Source organism: Plutella xylostella, chromosome 20 (assembly GCF_932276165.1).
Source record: "Plutella xylostella chromosome 20, ilPluXylo3.1, whole genome shotgun sequence".
Classification (NCBI taxonomy): domain Eukaryota; kingdom Metazoa; phylum Arthropoda; class Insecta; order Lepidoptera; family Plutellidae; genus Plutella; species Plutella xylostella.
Window position 1 is genome coordinate 6,998,259 of NC_064000.1, and position 18,775 is coordinate 7,017,033.

General features: G+C 38.7%; 1 protein-coding gene across 1 annotated transcript in view; it reads left to right on the plus strand.

Moving 5' to 3' along the window:
- Positions 1–17,638, plus strand: part of LOC105380815 (facilitated trehalose transporter Tret1-1) — a 95,292-nt gene extending 77,654 nt beyond the window's left edge. The window contains exons 2-10 of the mRNA XM_038109557.2: positions 3,644–3,714; positions 4,483–4,679; positions 4,973–5,136; positions 6,571–6,721; positions 7,127–7,358; positions 7,547–7,721; positions 14,701–14,815; positions 15,152–15,595; positions 15,838–17,638. Coding sequence (XP_037965485.2) covers positions 3,644–3,714; positions 4,483–4,679; positions 4,973–5,136; positions 6,571–6,721; positions 7,127–7,358; positions 7,547–7,721; positions 14,701–14,815; positions 15,152–15,595; positions 15,838–16,104 — 1,816 coding nt within the window. The 3' untranslated portion in view covers positions 16,105–17,638. The remainder of the gene's footprint in view (positions 1–3,643; positions 3,715–4,482; positions 4,680–4,972; positions 5,137–6,570; positions 6,722–7,126; positions 7,359–7,546; positions 7,722–14,700; positions 14,816–15,151; positions 15,596–15,837) is intronic.
- Positions 17,639–18,775: the final 1,137 nt, after the last annotated feature.

An 18,775-nucleotide genomic window follows, 5' to 3' on the forward strand; every position in this document is an offset into this window, starting at 1 on the left:
GGAGAATTCTTTTCCTGAAAATATATTTCAATAAAATATTATGGACCTGACTGAAAACTTTTACTTTCAATCCAATAAATAATAAAATGGGTGTATCCTTTGTCCCTTTTATTATTTAGGCGGAATATGAGAAGGAAACAGCTCAATAATTCATATTTAATGGGTTAGACGTTATAGTTTATTGATTTATGTCTCTGCGTACGAACTAACGGTTCTTCGGTAGCTTATTTCAATCCGGGGTGAAACATAATCTCGCGAGCAATGAAATAGTTCCAGTGACAATAGCACTTAGGCGTGTTTTGAAACTATACAAGGCCAGAAAGCACCCATAGTGTACTAGCACTGTACAGTTTCAAGTGAACAAAAATAATATTTTACTTGAAAATATACACGATTTGTGCGTACTAATCGCGTATACTTTCAAGTTGGGATTTTCTGAATCGTTCTTGAAAATATACATTGCTATTACGCACATTGCTTGATTGACGTACTTGTCGCATATAATTTATACCTACTTGCTGATTCTGATTTACTTAACTATTTCGGCAAGACTACAATTTACTTGTTCTGCCTGTCATACCTATAGAATGTTAATGTTAAAAATGAACAAGCTATAATTTGATTGATAAATTGATATTTATAGCAATCATACTTGCAAGTAAGAATACCCTTTTATTTATATATTATTATTATTATATCTTATTATTTATATGAATTAAGAGTAATTCCTACTACACTCACAAGTACTTAATAAAAAGATCCAACTAAGAACGTAAATTTTGATCAAATACTAAATTAAATGTTTTAAAAGTTGGGGTCATTTGGTGTTGACTTTTTGCTACTTGGACTTATTCATTGCTCGTGAGTGTACGGGGTATTATCCTACAGACCTATTACAGACATATTTTTCATCAAGTTTTGAATTCACCGTAATTTGCTTTTACGAATTCTACACCCTCTTCTGAGATCATTTTTACTATTTACAACAGTTCTACAGTTTAATTTAAATCAATTTACTTTTTAACTGTACGATGTAAACAAAAACCACGTTACAAAAACAATGCCAAGTGCGGAATAATGATGCAATGTTTAGAAAGCAATAGACTTATTACTATTTCGCATGAAAGAAAGAGAGAGCAACAATTCAAAAGGGCTACCTGGTAACTAATCACGTATAGTTTCAAGTGCTCGCATTGCCGCTTGGCACTTGAAAATATACACGATTAGTACGCAGTGGTAACTGCTGCAGTATATTTTCAAGCCATAATTTTGGCCCAACTTACTTGAAAATATACGCGATTAGTGCGTAATGGCCTTGTATACTTTCAAGTAAATCATGGCACCATTTTAATTTGAAAATATACGCGAGCAGTCCCAACCTCTGCGTTCTGGCCTTGTATAGTTTCAAAACACGCAGCACTTAGGGCCACTTGCACCAACGTATTAAATCTAGAGTTAAATCTCAATTTAGTCTCAAATTTTATATGTGGACTGACGTTTCTTAAATCGAGATTTGACACTAAATCTAGATTTAATATGTTGGTGCACGTGGCCCTTAATTACTCCTAAAGGGAAAAGGCTAGCTTAATGACGCCGACTGCAAAATTGAAGTAGGTACATAATTTAACTGTGCATCAGAATTTTGACAACGATAAACGTATTTTGTTGTCTAAATTAATTGCTATTCATACAAAGAACAGGCAAACGCAGCGTGGGATGCCCTTCTGCCTGCTGGACTGACGACCTTAGGCGGGTGGCGGGTAGTGGTTGGATGAGGAAGGCCGAGGACCGAGTGTTGTGGCGCTCCTTGGGAGAGTGAGGCCTATGTCCAGCAGTAGATGATTATTGGCTGATGATATCTAATAATATTGAATATGATGCGTAAAAATACTTATGAAACCGGCAGAGTAACAGCTGTTAAATATACAACCATTCCGTAAAGGACTTAAAATAACACTTTCAATTTGGCTTTAAAGTTTTCGTGTGGTTGTTTTCGTGCACTGAAGTTCAGGAGCTTGCGAGGTCACTCTAGCTACTATGAGATAAGTTTCGACGGACTGCTGCGCCAACCACCACTCTTTATTTATATTTTTTATATTTAGTATGTATCTATCTATGTATTTGTGTACAAAAAAATAAATTGAAAAACTCGTACTAGAAGCCTTGTCAAGCTAGTAAAACCTCCAGGAGGTGTTTCGTGAATACATTAGCAACTAATTCTGAATGCAGTCCGGCTGAAATCACGGAAGGCGTGTAGCTTTTAGTAGAGAAAGTGTTGCCAGAGGTTAAATAACATTAAATTTGATATTTTATTTTATTTTATTTATTGGAGAACAAACAGAGGCAAACACATAGTAAGATTTCTATAAATTAAATAAAATTATCTAGGTGAATTTACCTCCTAGGACATTTTCACTAAGAAATCTATTACAAACATGAACTCTATAACATTTTAAAAATAATACAAAATCTTTATAGAAAGAAAAACGATTTTAAACTTACATGCAAAAAATATTCCTAGTTATTTACAAGGACTTAGGCTATGATACATGACAAAATTATAAGCCTCGCAAACACGGTATACAAAAACAAATAAATCTATATAATACAAATTGAATATACTATCAATAATAATATATTATAGATAACCATTACATAACTATCTTATTATACCACCATAGGTTAGGTTAGGATAGGTTGATAGTAGGTAATTACAGTGGTCATTGGTGTTTTTTTTTATTTATTATGTTTTTGCGAGATTAACAACAAATGGGAGATTTTCAACCATAGACAAACAACCATAGAATATATAGATGACTTCATTTCATACTCAACAGCACTGCATTTTTTTTAGATGCCGGCTAAAATAAATAAATGCAGTGCTGTTGAGTATGAAGTCATCTATAATCTATGGTTGTTTGTCTATGGTTGAAAATCTCCCATTAAAAGTTATTAAAATTAGTATCGGATCAAACTACTCCCTTTTCGTATGCGGTAGAGAAATTTTATCTATTTAAAGATGGCAACACCACAACTGAAAATTAAGGTAGTTCGTTAGAATAACAGGCATAAACATTGAACCGATGAGATTTAAATTGCGAATCACGTTTTATTTGCGCCACACAAATCACACAATACACAATATACCTACGTTATATGTGAACACAACATTAAGTCGTAAAACCACGAAATTGAAAGGAATAGTAGAAAATTGCTCTTTGGGAAAGTTCAAATATGGATGATTTCGGCAGTTAAGTACACTACTTTTATTTGTTTATTTGATTGTGGACTAATAATGTTGTCACGTTATAGCTTTTGGTTGAACAATAGTTTTTATAGCTGTTTAGTTGTGTTGTGTAACTCTACTAGAAATTCCATCCTATGTAATGTTTATTCTGTGCCTGTATAAAATGCCGTGCCTATATAGGGTGTCCCAAAAGTCAACGTTATGCCTCAGAGGGCTTATTTATGAGCCAGCTCAAGAGTGTCGATGGTTTTCGACAAATGAGTAATTTTAAACCATGGTATTATGGATATAATTATGGTTGTTAAATAATTATGGTTGTCTTTAACCACAATTATTTAACAACCATAATTATATCGTCAACTTTCTAAGACTAAAAAAATGCGTCTTTTGTTCCAGAAATCGAATAGAGAGGACAGCATCAAAACGATGGCGGGGATCGGTGCGGAGGATCGTGTCTGCTGCCATCTGTGAGTGCTTTAGCGGCCATTATCATTTAGAGACCTCTGCCGACTCATTACGCCCTGGTACTTTTGTTGGTCAACTGAATTGAAAGTGATTGTTTAGTTTGAGGTGTAAGAAAGAGCGGTGGTAGCTCAGTCGGGTAAGCGCGCTTCTCACGCCAGAGATGCGGGTTCGAATCCCGGCGCTGACATGTACCAATGAGTTCTTTTAATTTAAGTACAATGTATACCATCGCTCTTACGGTGAAGGAAAACATCGTGAGGAAACCTGCATGTCTAGATTTAGCACATCTAGATATGTGAACCCGCCAACCCGCATTGGACCAGCGTGGTGGGAAATGTCCAAGCTTGGTAAGGCAGTTTAGACCTAGGGGACATGCACAAAGGTTCCATTCGAGAGAGCCAGGTGTAGGTACTAACACCCCCACAGAGAATATAATAGAATAGAATAGGTGTAAGAAAGGGAGTTATGAGTTAACTGACAAGACTGTGTATTTGTATATTTTTCTTTGTTTTGGAGGAAGTAAGAAATCTTGGCATTCCTAGGGCATGGTCGAGGCCTATGTCCAGTGGCTGTGATTACGGGCTGATGATAATGATGTTGATGTTGATGTAATTGTTTTATAATATTCGTGTTTTTTATCAATCGATAGCAGTTAAGACCGGATCGTACTTATTTAGAAGAAAGAGGGCAACCTTCAGAAGCCCTTACATCTCTTCCTGCCACTCGAGTGATCTTGACTTCAAATCCTCCCTCTCTCTCTCCCTCCACAGACAACCTATCCTGCTTCTCGCACGGCTGCAGCACGGGCTGGGTGTCCGGGGTACTAGGGAACGAGGCGCTAGCAGGAGGTGCGTGGCTCGCCGCCCTCCCGTGTCTCGTCGCTTTACCCGCCGCGCCATTCTTCGCAGTCATAGCTGATGCCCGGGGGAGAAAAGCTGGTGCATTTTGTATCTGCTTAAGTTTTATTGTGAGTATAACTCTCTAGGAGTGTTTATATTTTATGGTATTGTGCCGAGTTATTGCTATTGCGAGCACAAATCGCTAATTTCGCCTCCAGACTACTCGCGAGTTTATCCTAAGTTAGACAAAAATACAAATACAATAGTGTGGAGAGGTACGTCTTACTTTGTCCTGTGTTTGAGAGGCTATGCTCGAGTACAAATCACATTCTTTGGCTTATGATAAATATTAGCCGACGTGGTCTCATATTTAACTTGCACCTATTATATCTCACTAAAACATCCCCTGCCATGGTTCCAGATAAGCTGGTCGCTAGCGGCGTGGTGCGGGGCGCGCGGGGTCTGGGCGGCGAGGGCGGCGGCGGGGGCGGGCGGCGCGGGGGCGCTGGCGCTGGCTCCTGTGTATTGTGCCGAGATCGCGCCACGGAAGACTGCGTTAGCTGCGCTGCCGGCTTTGGCTTGCAGGTTAGATAATCATTAGTTATGTAGGTATGTTATGAATGGAGAAGTTTCACGTGTAATGCATGAGTTTCCTCCTAAGCTGGTCGCTAACACTGTATGGAGTTATTTGATGTAACTGAAACTAGGTCGTTACTATATCAAGTCCATTTATTTGAACACTAATTACACAAGTGAAATGAACACGTCCGATCGGGCTGGTGATGTCGCGGGAAGAGAGCGAGCCCCCGGGTATCCCGCTGTGCCTAGGGTGGCCACAGGGCGACACAAAGTGTGCCAGATGAAATGTATTAAAAACTACCATGGTTACATAATCTACCAAGGGTGGCTTTCGCCACAACTGTAAACATTTTCCGGTTCTTAGAGTGCCGGTGAGAACACTAGAACTGGACTAGCGTTAATTAGCATCATGAAATGATTGGACCAGTCATGGGTGATGATTTCAGTATTAGTCATTATAATTGTACATGTACACCTCTACATCTAGCTAGCGTAGGGTGCTGTTAGAGTAAGTTTAGCGTAAAGTCACTCATCGCAATGCTTTTGCTCGATGCGCGACCCAAACAGAAGGAAACAATTCACGTTAAAGGAAAGCGCCCACCTATCGGTATCGTACGTACTGGACCAAACGAATTGTCAAATTGTCATAAATGTATGGACAAACGGCGGCGTCGGCAATGCCGATGAAGTGGACGCACTAGTGTGAATTTCTTTACAAATAATACAGAATGCGATGCGTCCGTTAGAATAGAATAGAATAGAATTCATTTATTCACAAGAAACAAGGTTATACATGAGATCTTAAACATCAAATTACAGTTTCTATCATGCTTCACCGAGGAATCGGTATGTGAAATACTTAACAAATAAAATGTCACTTCATGCACAAATTGAGATTACTTAAATAGGTATTAAATGCACCACAATAATTACATAAATTAAAATACTATGCCAATTCAATACAATTAATTAAATAGGTACTAGTGATATGTCAATTGAAATTAAAATAAGAATAACAAAATATTAATACATATTAAAATTCATTTGCAATCTCATAATTTAATTTATAATTCATTCTTTTATAATTAAAAAAGTCATTTATTGAATAAAATACATTTTCTGTCAACCAATATTTTAGTTTATGCTTAAATAGTTTTAGAGGCAATTGTTTTATTTCATGCGGTATACAGTTATATACAGGTATACGTTGCGTGCGATGCTGAAATTTGGACGCTTAAACCCTGATTACACCTACCGAGTAGAGAGGCCGAGGCAGCGACCTCGGCTGCTGCCGAGGACTCGGTCAACTGCTAGCCGTTCATTGGTCGAACATCAGCCGAGGATACTGTCCCCCAACTTTACTCGGTAGATATAACAAGGGTACCTGTAAGCGCCATACGATTAAACAAAGAAATACACCAGTGATTCTTCTTCTTCCAGTTGCGGCATCCTATTCGCGTACGCGGCGGGCGGGCTGCTCTCCGCGCACGCGCTGTCCCTCTCCATGGCGGCGCCGCCGGCCGCGCTGCTGCTGGCGCTGCTGTGGCTGCCGGAGACACCCTCGTTCCTCATCAGCATTGGGAGAGTGCAGGTGAGTGTAGTAACTCCTGGTAACATGCCGAAGCACGGAAGTATCCAGAAAAAACCACTTGAAATCGATCACCCATCCAATAGCTGATGCGGCATTGGTATAGGACGATAATTATTGTCCGGGTGCCATTAAGCCTTTAGTTATTTACGATTGTAGATGGTTTGTTCACCCGTGTAGAGTGTAACAGTCGGTTTGGTTGATGGTGAGCTTATTACAAACTACAAGAATGTGTACAAACATCCAACTAAAGAGCTACGTAGGTACAGATGTTTATAATATCTTGATTTAATCCCACTAGCGGTTTTCATACCATCCGACCCATTATGCAAGTTCTTTAAAATAGAATATACTTAACCAGGAGCCTTCAATACTTGTTTTTTATTATTCCTCTCTTCACATTTGCAGGACGCAGCCAAAGTGATGTGCTGGTTCGAAGGTTCCGACTTCCGTGAGGACCTCACAGACGTCATCGAGCAACAGGAGGTCAGAATACGGACGTCAGAGTCGTACGGCTCCCAGAAGCGAGCTGGCCTCTGCAGGATGGACTCGGAGACTTTCCAGCCGATGCTGAAGAGGAGCAGCGGGTTGGAGTCCAACTCGGAGAAGAAGACTGAACCGTCAGCTTGCAGGGAGCTTTGTAAGTTGATATATGCTGTTGTTTTGTTGGTCTTAATGAATGTTTCGTTTCGGGCGGATTCGAATTCAAAATTGATTTGGAGTCGTTTGCGACGGAGGCGGAGCTCTGCGGTGCTGTTACGCACCATGTGCCTTCGTACTCAGTTATTTCTTTGTGCAGACTCTAATTTTCCCTCACTCCACCCCCAGTCCACAACCAGCACTCCCGGCGCGCGCTGCTATCCTGCTGCGTGCTGCTAGCAGTCTCAGCGGGTAGCGGCGCCGGCGCCGTCACCAGCTACGCGGCCAGCGTGCTGCAGCATTCAGCTCATGCCAGCGCCGCGCCGCTCAACCATACTGCTAGCAATGCCACGGTTTACAACGGGTAATTTTGGCTTGATACAATTCTATCTGTTTATAGGACGTGCTATGCAGAAAACCCTGAAGTGTTGCATGGTGGGCGGAATTAAAACTTACCATGCGCAACTTGACTTGGTTAGATGTGTCTTGGTAGTGATTACACGTTTCCAGGTTTCAAACACGTTTGATGTTTAGATTGCGATGTATTAGAAAGAAAGAAAGAAAGAAAGAAAGAAAAATAGTTTATTGCCACAAACAGAAAATACAATTTGAAAGCTTACTTATAAATACAAAGGTGGCAAAAGGACAGCCTCAGCTAATGCTGCGTATTGCATGCGGCAACACACTGCGCTGGTTTTCAGACTGCCCAGTTCTTAATACCAACTTAAAAACTAAAACTAAAACTAAAGGTCACAAGGTACACACATAAGGTTTTATCGTAAGTATATGTGTATAGTGTTGCATAGATAAATAGGTAAATAAATAAATAAATCTTATTAATCCCATAAAAAGTGCACAGTATACATGATACCCCAAACAACACAGTTGTTTCTCGGGGTTAATTAACGCTTCTTATTTACTTATGTACATTCACAAAATTTTATGTAGGTACTTATATCATGTTAACACTTATAGTACTTAGCAACACTAAGATTAAGATCTAAATTTGCAAAAAATGGTTTTTTAGCGCAGTGTTTCTAGCTCTGATTTTATTTGGCATAACATCTTTTGTTAAAGTTGACATCACATTAAATATTTTAGGCACAACATATTCTTTAGTTCGATTACCATATACATTATTAACTTTAGGTACAAACAACCGTCCCTCTGTTACTTTCCTCGTATTAATTTTGGATTTAGGTTTAGATTTAAAAGTGTCCTGCCAATACTCAGCCTTAGCAACTTCAAAGGAGTATTTTTTATCAACAGGTAGAATTTTACATTGTTTAAACAAACACGTGTTTTTGTCCTCCTTATTGTAACCTAATAGAATCTTTAGAAATCGTCGTTGTATATCTTTAATTTTATTTATATAGGTTTTAAAAGAACTACCGTACGTTGTTATTCCATAAGTTATTAAAGATTCTACCAGGGCAAAATACAGGCAATAAAGGACAGAACGTGGAACTGAGTACTTTAACTGGTGGAATTTTACTAACAGAATTCTAAGCTTATCTATTAAACAGTTAATATGTTTTTTCCAATGAAAGTTATTCTCAATAATAATACCGAGATATTTACAGTCAGTCACCTGTTGTATAGCTTGACAAGTACAGTTTATATTATTATTACAATGAAGACAGTCGTAGGAGTGACCCAACACAATCAGCTGCTTATCTCGATCTTTTTTTTCTTAGGTAGTTTGAACAAATATGGATGACGCTTGTTTTGTTTACGTTAAGTATAATGCCGTTATCATGGGCCCACCTTGTGATGTTGTCGAAGTCAATTTGTAGGTATTTTTGTATTTCCAAGGGGTCTTTATGACCGTAGACCAAACAAGTGTCATCGGCAAACATATAAGTATTACAGTATTTTACTACATTTGGCATGCTATTCACATGCATAATATAGCATGCCGGCCCGGTCACTGACCCGGTCGCCACACCATACTTGACGTCCTCACATCCCCCAGTATAATCACTCACCTTTACAGATAATTTTCTTCCACTTAAATATTGTTTGAACCAGTCATTAAGTTTCCCGCGTATTCCACAAGACTCCATAGACCTCAGGAGGACCTCATGATTAAGAGTATCGAACGCCTTCCTGAAGTCTATGAAGATCACGCCTACGTGTCTTTTATTATTTAAATGGTTATTTATTTCGTTTGAAAATTTAGACAGTAGTGTCGAGGTGCTTTTACCTGTTTGGAAACCGTACTGGGCGGATGTGATGACGTCATGCTTAGTAAGGAAGTTAAGTATTTGACCTGTGATTGCCTTTTCCACTATTTTATTTATACAAGATAAAATTGCAATAGGGCGGTAGTTGGTGGGTAGTTTATGGTTACCACCTTTAAAAATAGGACGGATAATTGATATTTTAAGTTCATCGGGGTACTTAGAATGTTGTATAAAAAGATTTATCATCTTAGCAATCACTGGACTAATCTCCTTTTTAATATGTTTTAAATCTGAAGATCTAATTTTATCAAATCCAGGCGACATTTGACTATCCAATTGGTCAATAATTTTTTCTACTTGCAATGATGTAATTTTTATAAAACGTATTGACCTATCTAACTCAGATGTATAATCTTCCCTGTTTAGTAGACTAGTGTTACAGTTATGTTTAGACTTTAACTCCAAAACCTCATTAGCAAATGTGTGAGCGAAGTTAGAACATATAGTAGGTAAGTCATATTGTGTACCCATGTATTGCAGTATGACCTCATCTAATGACCTTTTGTTACGGCCCAACCATTCATTAATACATTTCCAAATCTTCTTACTATTACCCCTATATTTTAATAACAAAGACTTTTTATAATTATTTTGGGACTTGTTTATTAATTTAGATGTTTTATTACGGAATTTAGTATATTCTAAGCGTCTAACCATATCACTAGGTTTATCTTTTTTATACAGCCTATCTTTATGTAATATACAATCTTTAATCTCTTTTGTAAGCCATGGACACGAGTCAACTGTAGTGTTTCTTAATTTAACTGTTTTTACATTATTTCTATAGATTTCACTAAATGTTTTACATAGCTTTTCGTACATAAGAAGAGGACAGTCCAAGTACAGTACCTCCGACCAATTTATATTGCTTAGTTTAGTTTTTATTGCTTGATTATTTAATACTTGCTTTGTCTTAGTTTCATGAGTTATATTTTTTTCATGTATTTTTATATTTAAACATATTAGATGGTGGTCGGAAATACCGCACCTCACTATACTTGAACCAAAATCATGTATTTTACATAGTCTTAGTAAAATATGGTCTAAACATGTAACGTAGCGCCTTAGGGGCGGCTAGCTCAGGGGGTGCTACGCTAACATAAATGAACCTAATGACTGATCATTTGGGTTACCTATCTGAGTGGAGTTTGAATTGAAACAACTGATTTGGTTTTACGAATACAACAAGGATAACATTTTTGACTTTTATTTATATATAATGCTTAACCAACAACACGATATAATTACAACATACGGCCCAGACTATGAATACGACCAAGAACCGATAATCTAGTTTTATTGACAATTCTGATGCGACTCTTTATGCTTTTAAATGCTTTTGGATATGACAATTATGCTTGCGGCTGAAGGCCCTTTTACAGAGAGGTTGAGGGAGCAGGGGTGGAATAAACGTGGTACAGAATCCGGCAGTTCCTTTGGGTTCTGGGAGCGACGCGATCGATCGAACCGCAACCAGACTTAGTAGAAGTGCCAGGTCTTTCGAGAACTCCGCAGTTCCACCAGGCTCTTGCAAACGTGTGCGGGGGAAGACCACAACGCAAGCTTGAGGAAGGCAGACTTACTGAGCCGGTCTATGTCTTGGCGCACTAGACCTCCGGAAGCGACGCGGTCGACCGAACCGCAACCAGAGCTAGGTGTGAGCACTAAGACGACCCCACGAGTATTGCCTTTCTGTCCGCGCGTGCGCCCTTTTATATGCGGCTTCTGTAGTGGGGAGTGGCGGCACGCGGCGGCGGCGAATCTTGTTTACTTCAGTGGCAGTGGAATCTTCCATGACGTCATCGAGTGGCGGCAGCGGCGGCGGCGGATGTTGTTTACTTGCTCGCGGCCGTGGAATTTTCCGTGACGTCGCGCTGTCTTCTTGTTTCTATGGTGCGCGGGCGTCACAAACATGACACTAATAATGTACCGTCCCTTATTTCCTCTCTGGTTATACCCGATATTATATTTAACAGTCCATACTCACACAACATGTCCTCGTATAGTATTGTATCCGGGTGCAAACTGTTTAACGTATTAATATTTATATCACCGATAATTATTAACTCCCGATCACGTGGCACTGAATTGATTACACTTTCGATCTCACGTAAAAACACGGGCACTTTGGATTGCACTATTTTTGACGTAGGAGGGCGGTACACAGCTATGAGATATAGCCGCATACCTCGCACCTCGATGCTGCCCGCCAGGGACTCGAAGGACATCGCCGCCGCCGCCGCCGCCGCCTCGCGCTGGAAGGCGTGCTCCTTGCGCACGTACACAAGGAGACCACCACCTTTCTTCGTTTGCCGACACACTGCATAGGCCTCGTATCCGGGTATGGGGTACATTGACACGTAGTCATCTTTTAGGTTTAATACATGCAAGTGTGGTTAAATAATAAATAAAATATATATGTATATGTGTAAACACATAGTTAATAAACTAGATAACTGATTTGATGGCATGGTATAAATGATAGTAAAAATTTAATAGATTATCATTTTTGTAATTTAAATAGTAAGGCAAATTCTTTTGTTTGGTTTTGACGTAAAAATATTTTAAAATTATGTTTAAAAACTCGTCGACTAGTTTTCATCTGAAAAGGAGGTGGTAAATCGTTCCAGATTTTTGCGGCTGCAAATCTGAAACTACCTCTAAACCCTTGTGTCTTGTGTATTGGTAAATTTATTTGATTTAGTGCCCTACTACGAGTGTTATAATTCCGAGTATTATTTTTCCAATATAACTTTGAAAATAGGTATTCTGGACTATGCGTATGGACCACTTTATGCACCAGATTTGACAGATGTAGCTGTCTTCGGGTTGCCATGTTCAGTATGCCCTTTTCAACCAAATACGGTGTGATGTGCGCCCTTTTCGGTATTTTAAAACAATAGCGCATACAAGCATTCTGTACTCTTTGTATAGCTCGTGCAGTTTTTTGAAATAACCTTGGACCATACACCACTTCGCCGAAATTAAACAAGGACAGAACCAACGACTCAGTGAGCAGTATCCTTAACTCCTCTGAAAGGTACTGTCGTATATTATAAAGGACCTTTAAACGATAAAATGCATTCCTTATTTTAGAGTTAACGTGTTCCACAAAACGCAACTCATTGTCCATAATTAACCCTAAATTTCTTACTTTATCAACCCTATTTATATTTATGCCATCAATAGTTATCTGGGGATTATTATTCGTAATAGTGTTCACCTGATTCTTAGTTCCATTAATAATAAACTTAGATTTTCGCGGATTGAGTACTAAATTATTTCTACTTGATCATTTTGATAAGGAGTCAAGATCCTCGTTAATCCTTTCACAAGCTTCAATGGTGTCACTGGGATTAAATGAAAAATACAGTTGTGTATCATCTGCGTACAGGTGGATTTTACAGTGATGAATATGTTTTATAAGGTCTGCAGTGTACAATACGAAAAGAAGAGGACTCAGGATTGAGCCTTGAGGACAGCCACGAGGCACTTCTCTCATTGGTGATGTCTGAGTATTGCCTTCCTAATCTGTTGTTTCAACATACTGTTTTCGTTTTGTCAAGTACGAACGGAACCATGTACAGGTTGATGGGGACAGACCATAGTAACTCATTTTCGAAAGAAGTAACTCAGTATTCAGACAATCAAAAGCACGGGAGAAATCAAGAAGAATAAGAATACTTCCTTTACCAACGTCGGATTCAGACAGTATGTCATCTGTAACCTGTAGCAAAGCTGTGTCCGTTCCATGGTTTTGACGAAATCCAGACTGCACACAGGGTAGAATTTTTTGTCTCTCCAGATAAGATGAAAGTTGCTGATGAACGACCCTTTCAATGACTTTTGACAGTACTGGTAAAATACTTATAGGGCGCAGGTCTTTATATTCCTCGACAGTGACAGTTTTTGGCAAAGGCTTAACTCTAGCAACCTTCCATAATTCCGGAAATGTATTACATTCAATCGACTTATTAATTATATATGTTATTATTGGAAGAGTTACTGATAGTGTCATAACGTATCATTTCCGCGGTTAAGGTGTCAAATCCAGATGCATTCGTTTCAATTGATTTTATTATTATCGCAATGTTTTCTTCCGTTGTGGTTTTAATGTTAAAAACAGAATCGACTAAACGGTTGCGTTTAAAAAAATCAATAAAATTTTGGTCTGTGTCATGGTTTCCGGGTATGTTTAAAAAAAAAATGTTAATTTCGTTAGGGTTTTTTAGGTTTTTAGGGATAGAAGATAAACCTGTTTTACCTATATTAGACGAGTTCTTTAAATGATTCCACATTTTTTTGGGATTATCCATATTGTTATTTACATAAAATCTGTAATATGCAGCCTTTTCTCTTTTAATTGAGTTATTAACTAGGTTTTTTAAGTCTTTATAGAATTGCCAGTGTTGTTCAAAACCAGTAGACTGCGCCTTAACCAGTGCTTCGTCCCTATGGTTCATCATTATTTTTATTACATCAGTAATCCAAGGGAGTTGTTTATGTGCAATACGGATTTTTTTTACTGGGGCATGTCTATCAAACAGATTGAGAATTAAATTGTTAAAAAAGACGACCATTTGGTTTAAATCTTCCATACCTATTATGTCCCACCACGGCAGTGACTGTAAGTCTAGTAAAAAATCTGCTTGTGATATTTTGCATAAGGAACGTGAAATAACGTAATTTGGAATTACTTTACTTTTTTGTATGCGGAGTTCTACGGTGATCAAAGCGTGGTCGCTTAGTGACCTGTTATGGTAGACGGTAACGTTACGACATAATGAAGGGCTATCAGTAATAATTAGGTCTAAAAGAGTAGCAGAAGTATCGGTTATCCTAGTGGCTTCTTGAACGATTTGGTGAAGGTTTTGTTGTTTAAAAAAAGATAACAATTCTGGAGCTGGACTTTTTTCAGGTAAAAGTAGGTTTACATTGAAATCACTATATTGTACTTATATTTATTATAAGTACTAATGCTATTTTGATTGATCCCGGTTGTCGGTAAATGAGGAGGATGTTTACATGTTATCAAGAGCTGATAGGTTGACGTTGAAAGTACTTTCCTTAGTTACTTATAACAAAATCTATTTACAGAACTGCAACCAGAGGACTTTTCCACACATCTGAAGCAGCGTCGATACTGTGCGGCACAGCGCTGGTGCTCGGAGCAGCGGTGGCCATCGTCACCGTGGATAAAGTGGGGAGAAAGGTACTGATAACTATCCATAATAAGTCGTGACTGATTTATGAAAACGTCCCTCAGTTGCCAGCCACTGCTAATACCTAAATTAAATAGTGATGCCAAGAGGTACCATTGCACATAGGGTGTCAAGCAGAAGTGCTGCACCAACTTCCCATCTTTGTTGTTTACAATAATAATTAAGTACACTCACGGGCAATGAAAAGCACCAATTTACTCCTAAACGGAAAAGGCTATGAGTGAATGATAGAGCATGGCAACTGGGATACCAACCCAAGGCAGATTTCTCGCAACATCTGATTCCGGAACACTGTCATTATCTAAAAGCAATTCTTTCACTTACAGATGCTCCTGATTTGGTCCTGCTCTGGCATAGCTTGCTGTCTCGCTTTACTCGGAGCGTACTGCGACCCGCGCCTTCGCATGTTCTCCTGGTCACACACCAACCAACTCTGGCTCTCCAGACACAAGCCAATCGAACATACCAACGCGGAGACACCAAAGCCAATTAATGTAGCTAACAGTGCTATGAACATGGTTATACCTGTAGATAAGGAATCCGTATTGAATGGCACAAAAGACTGGCATCAGATATCTATCGGAAATATTACTAAGGGAGAATTGAAGACCAGCATATCGAAAGTTGAAGCAAATTCGACAACATACGATCCTGTAGAGCAGGATACAATATGGCCGCCACTGATTTTGTTGTCAACTGTGCTGTTTTTGTTCAACATTGGACTGGGATCAGTGCCTTTTGTTTTGATATCAGAGTTATTTGCAGCTAATGTAAGTACACCGTTCTTTCTACTCCATCTCTTATCAGGTGGCTAAAAGCTCTACTTTTAGATGTTTCAGTGATCACTATATCCTCTATCTCTTGGTCAACCCTCGAGAACCCCAGTAATAATTACAAGTCTTACGAGTATTGTTATATTCCCGCTGAAACCTACGTGCATCTCTTTCCCACCCATTGTTGTATGCATTGGTTAGAAGAGCACAAGTATAAGTCTAGCATTTCTCTTCCTCAGGTCCGCAGCCTCGCGTCAAGTTTCCTCATCTCCTGGATGTGGCTGAGTTGCTTTCTCCTTCTCCGCTACTTCGGGGCTCTCGCTATCTCGCTCGGACTCCACAACACCTACTATATCTGTGCCACTTCTACATTCCTGGGATCCCTGTACATATTTCTTTGTCTGCCAGAAACGAGAGGGAAGACTGAGAAGCAAGTTGAGGAAGCGTTGAAAGGGCCACTGCTGGTTGGGTTAAGGAGGCGAAGAAAAAGTCGGGGCGAACCATGATTGTCTATGGTTTTTCATGTTGCGTAATCGCAGGTAAATAGCCAAAATGATTTGTCAAATAGTGTGTTGTGTTCTATTTATGAGTGTAGAGGGTTTTTGTCGGTGAAATTAATAATTTTGTGGTGTGTGGTAAAATAGGGAAAAGGGCACAAAATTAGTGAAAAATTGCGACACATATGGATGTTTTTTGTAAATTGTGAGCCAAGAAATAGGTGTGTTTATATTAAGTAATTATGTTTTGAATGTGTGGAAAGTTCCAAGGTTAAAGGAAAGTTTTTCCAATAGATGGCATTAGCCCACTACGTACCTACCATCTATTATGTGATTTGAGATTAATTTTGATAAAGGTCGTTTAATAAAATGTTAGTATGTACCTAATAAGGTTTACGTTCAAAAACTGCAAGAGTAATATAATAGTATTTATTGTAGATATTGTATAAATGAAGGTCTATTAACCGGTATTTTTAAAAGAAGAAAAACATAATATTCTGTTATTAATATTTTTTGTTACGCATATTGAAAGCTCTTCTTTGAATACACATTATAGGTACATACAATAAAATAAATAAATATATATTGCAGTTCCATGTTGTTGTGTATAGTAAAAATTATAATACGTATCGATGTATATTTTTATCACGGTGTATAAATAAATGACAAAATAAAAATGGAGATTATTATATCTATAGAAATACATAAATGTACCTATGTCTACTGTTGTTGTTATGTGGATTAGAATATATATCAAAATATTATGTATTTTGTGACTGTTATTGTACTTAGAGTATCTAGGTATAGGCTAGATTTAGGCTATCGATAGAATAAGAGCCAAATCATAGGCTAGGAGTTCAGAGTGAATAATATTCTAAAAGGATTCTAAAAGGTTCATCAACAGACTAAGTGCCAATTTCTCCATAGTCGGTTATGTAACCGACAGGGATTGATTTATAGATTAAACGTCATCTCCATATAAAATTCATGACAGATGTGTCAAAAGTCAACTACTACTCCCTGGTTATGTTCTAACCGACTATGGACAAATTGGCACTAAAGCTGTTTCACAGCAGAACGTTTCGCCCACAAACTACCTACTTACTAATTTGTAGGTAAAACTTTCACCGGGCAAAACATTTTGTGGGCTTATGGGGGTCACCGCTGTATAGCCAGTAGATCATCTACATAAAATATTTGTATAAATATGTACTTACCGATTGCATGACTGCTAGCTTGGAAGAGATCCATTTTAGCGATAGAACCGGTATTTGTATGGTTCAATCTTCTATTGATGAACTGTTTCATCCCCTAGTGTGATAGCTAGGTATAATGGGAGTCTAGGAGGAAGGAAGTCAATAAGACGTCTGTATAACTTTGTAGTTACATGGTGAAATTTTGTCAAAAATCGACCTGAAAACATGAATAGAAGCTGAATGTACCTACCTGGCAATCTGAACAACATTAATAATTATGCTAACATAAAATTTCAAATAAGCGTCAATTCACACGTACCACAACCACACCACGTCGCAGCGACATAATGTGGTCAAGCTGTGGTTACGTGTGAATTGTGTGGCAGCGGCTTTTTGCAGTTGCGTCGTGGCAGCGACAAAATGTCGATGTGGTTGTGTTGTCGCTGTCGTTGCGATGTGGTAACCACGTGGTTGTATGCAGTTAATAGGGAGAGGAGGTGGCCGCGGTGCCGTGTGTGGTTGCGATGTGGTCGTATTACACAGGTGGTCGATGACAACGGCAAAATGTGGCACGTGTGAATTGGATTATTCATTTTCAGTACAAAATATACGCCCGACCACACGGCGTGGTTGTGGCTGTGGTGTGGTTGTGGTACGTCTGAATTGACCCTAAATAGCATCTTTATTGTGACGTGTCAATCACTTCTGTACACGGTGGATCAGAAAGTGGTCGTCTGTACAGTACGGGGAATAGGCACCTGACCCGTGTGCCCTGCCTGGGGGAGACAAGAGGCCATAGTATCACGAAAAAAAATATCCTATGTCCCATCCCCATACTGTATTGATTATTCATGTTCCTGTATGTATTTTAGTTTAATTTAGCTAGACCTTTTAAAATCCTAGCGAGAAATGCATGAAATGACTAAAACAAAAGAAAATGTTACCTAACAAACGAATAAATGAATACAGTGGGTACTTACCAGAAGATAGAATGTTAAAATGTAGATAGAAATAAGAAAAATCTAAAAAGCAAAAGCCATTAATTTTTTAACTCGTCTCATACAGTGTTTTTCACACATACTTACCTCGGCTGTCCCATTTTAAAACACAGTAACAGCCATGAGACAAAATAATAATAATAAATAAAATAATAATAAATATGTGGGGACATCTCACACACGGCCATCCGACCCCAAGCTAGGCAGAACCTGTGTTATGGGTGTCAGACAGCTGATATATCTACACAAATACATAGATAGATAGATACTAAATATAAATATCAAAACCCAAGACCCGAGAACAAATATCTGTGTTTAAACAAATATCTGCCCCAGCCGGGAATCGAACCCGGGACCTTCGGCTCAGTAGTCAGGGTCACTAACCACTACGCCATTCGGTCGTCCGGAAATGTTCAGGAGAGCCAAAAAACGTTTTTGTACCTTCATTTCAATGCCCTGGTAAAACTATGATAGATATCTGAACAA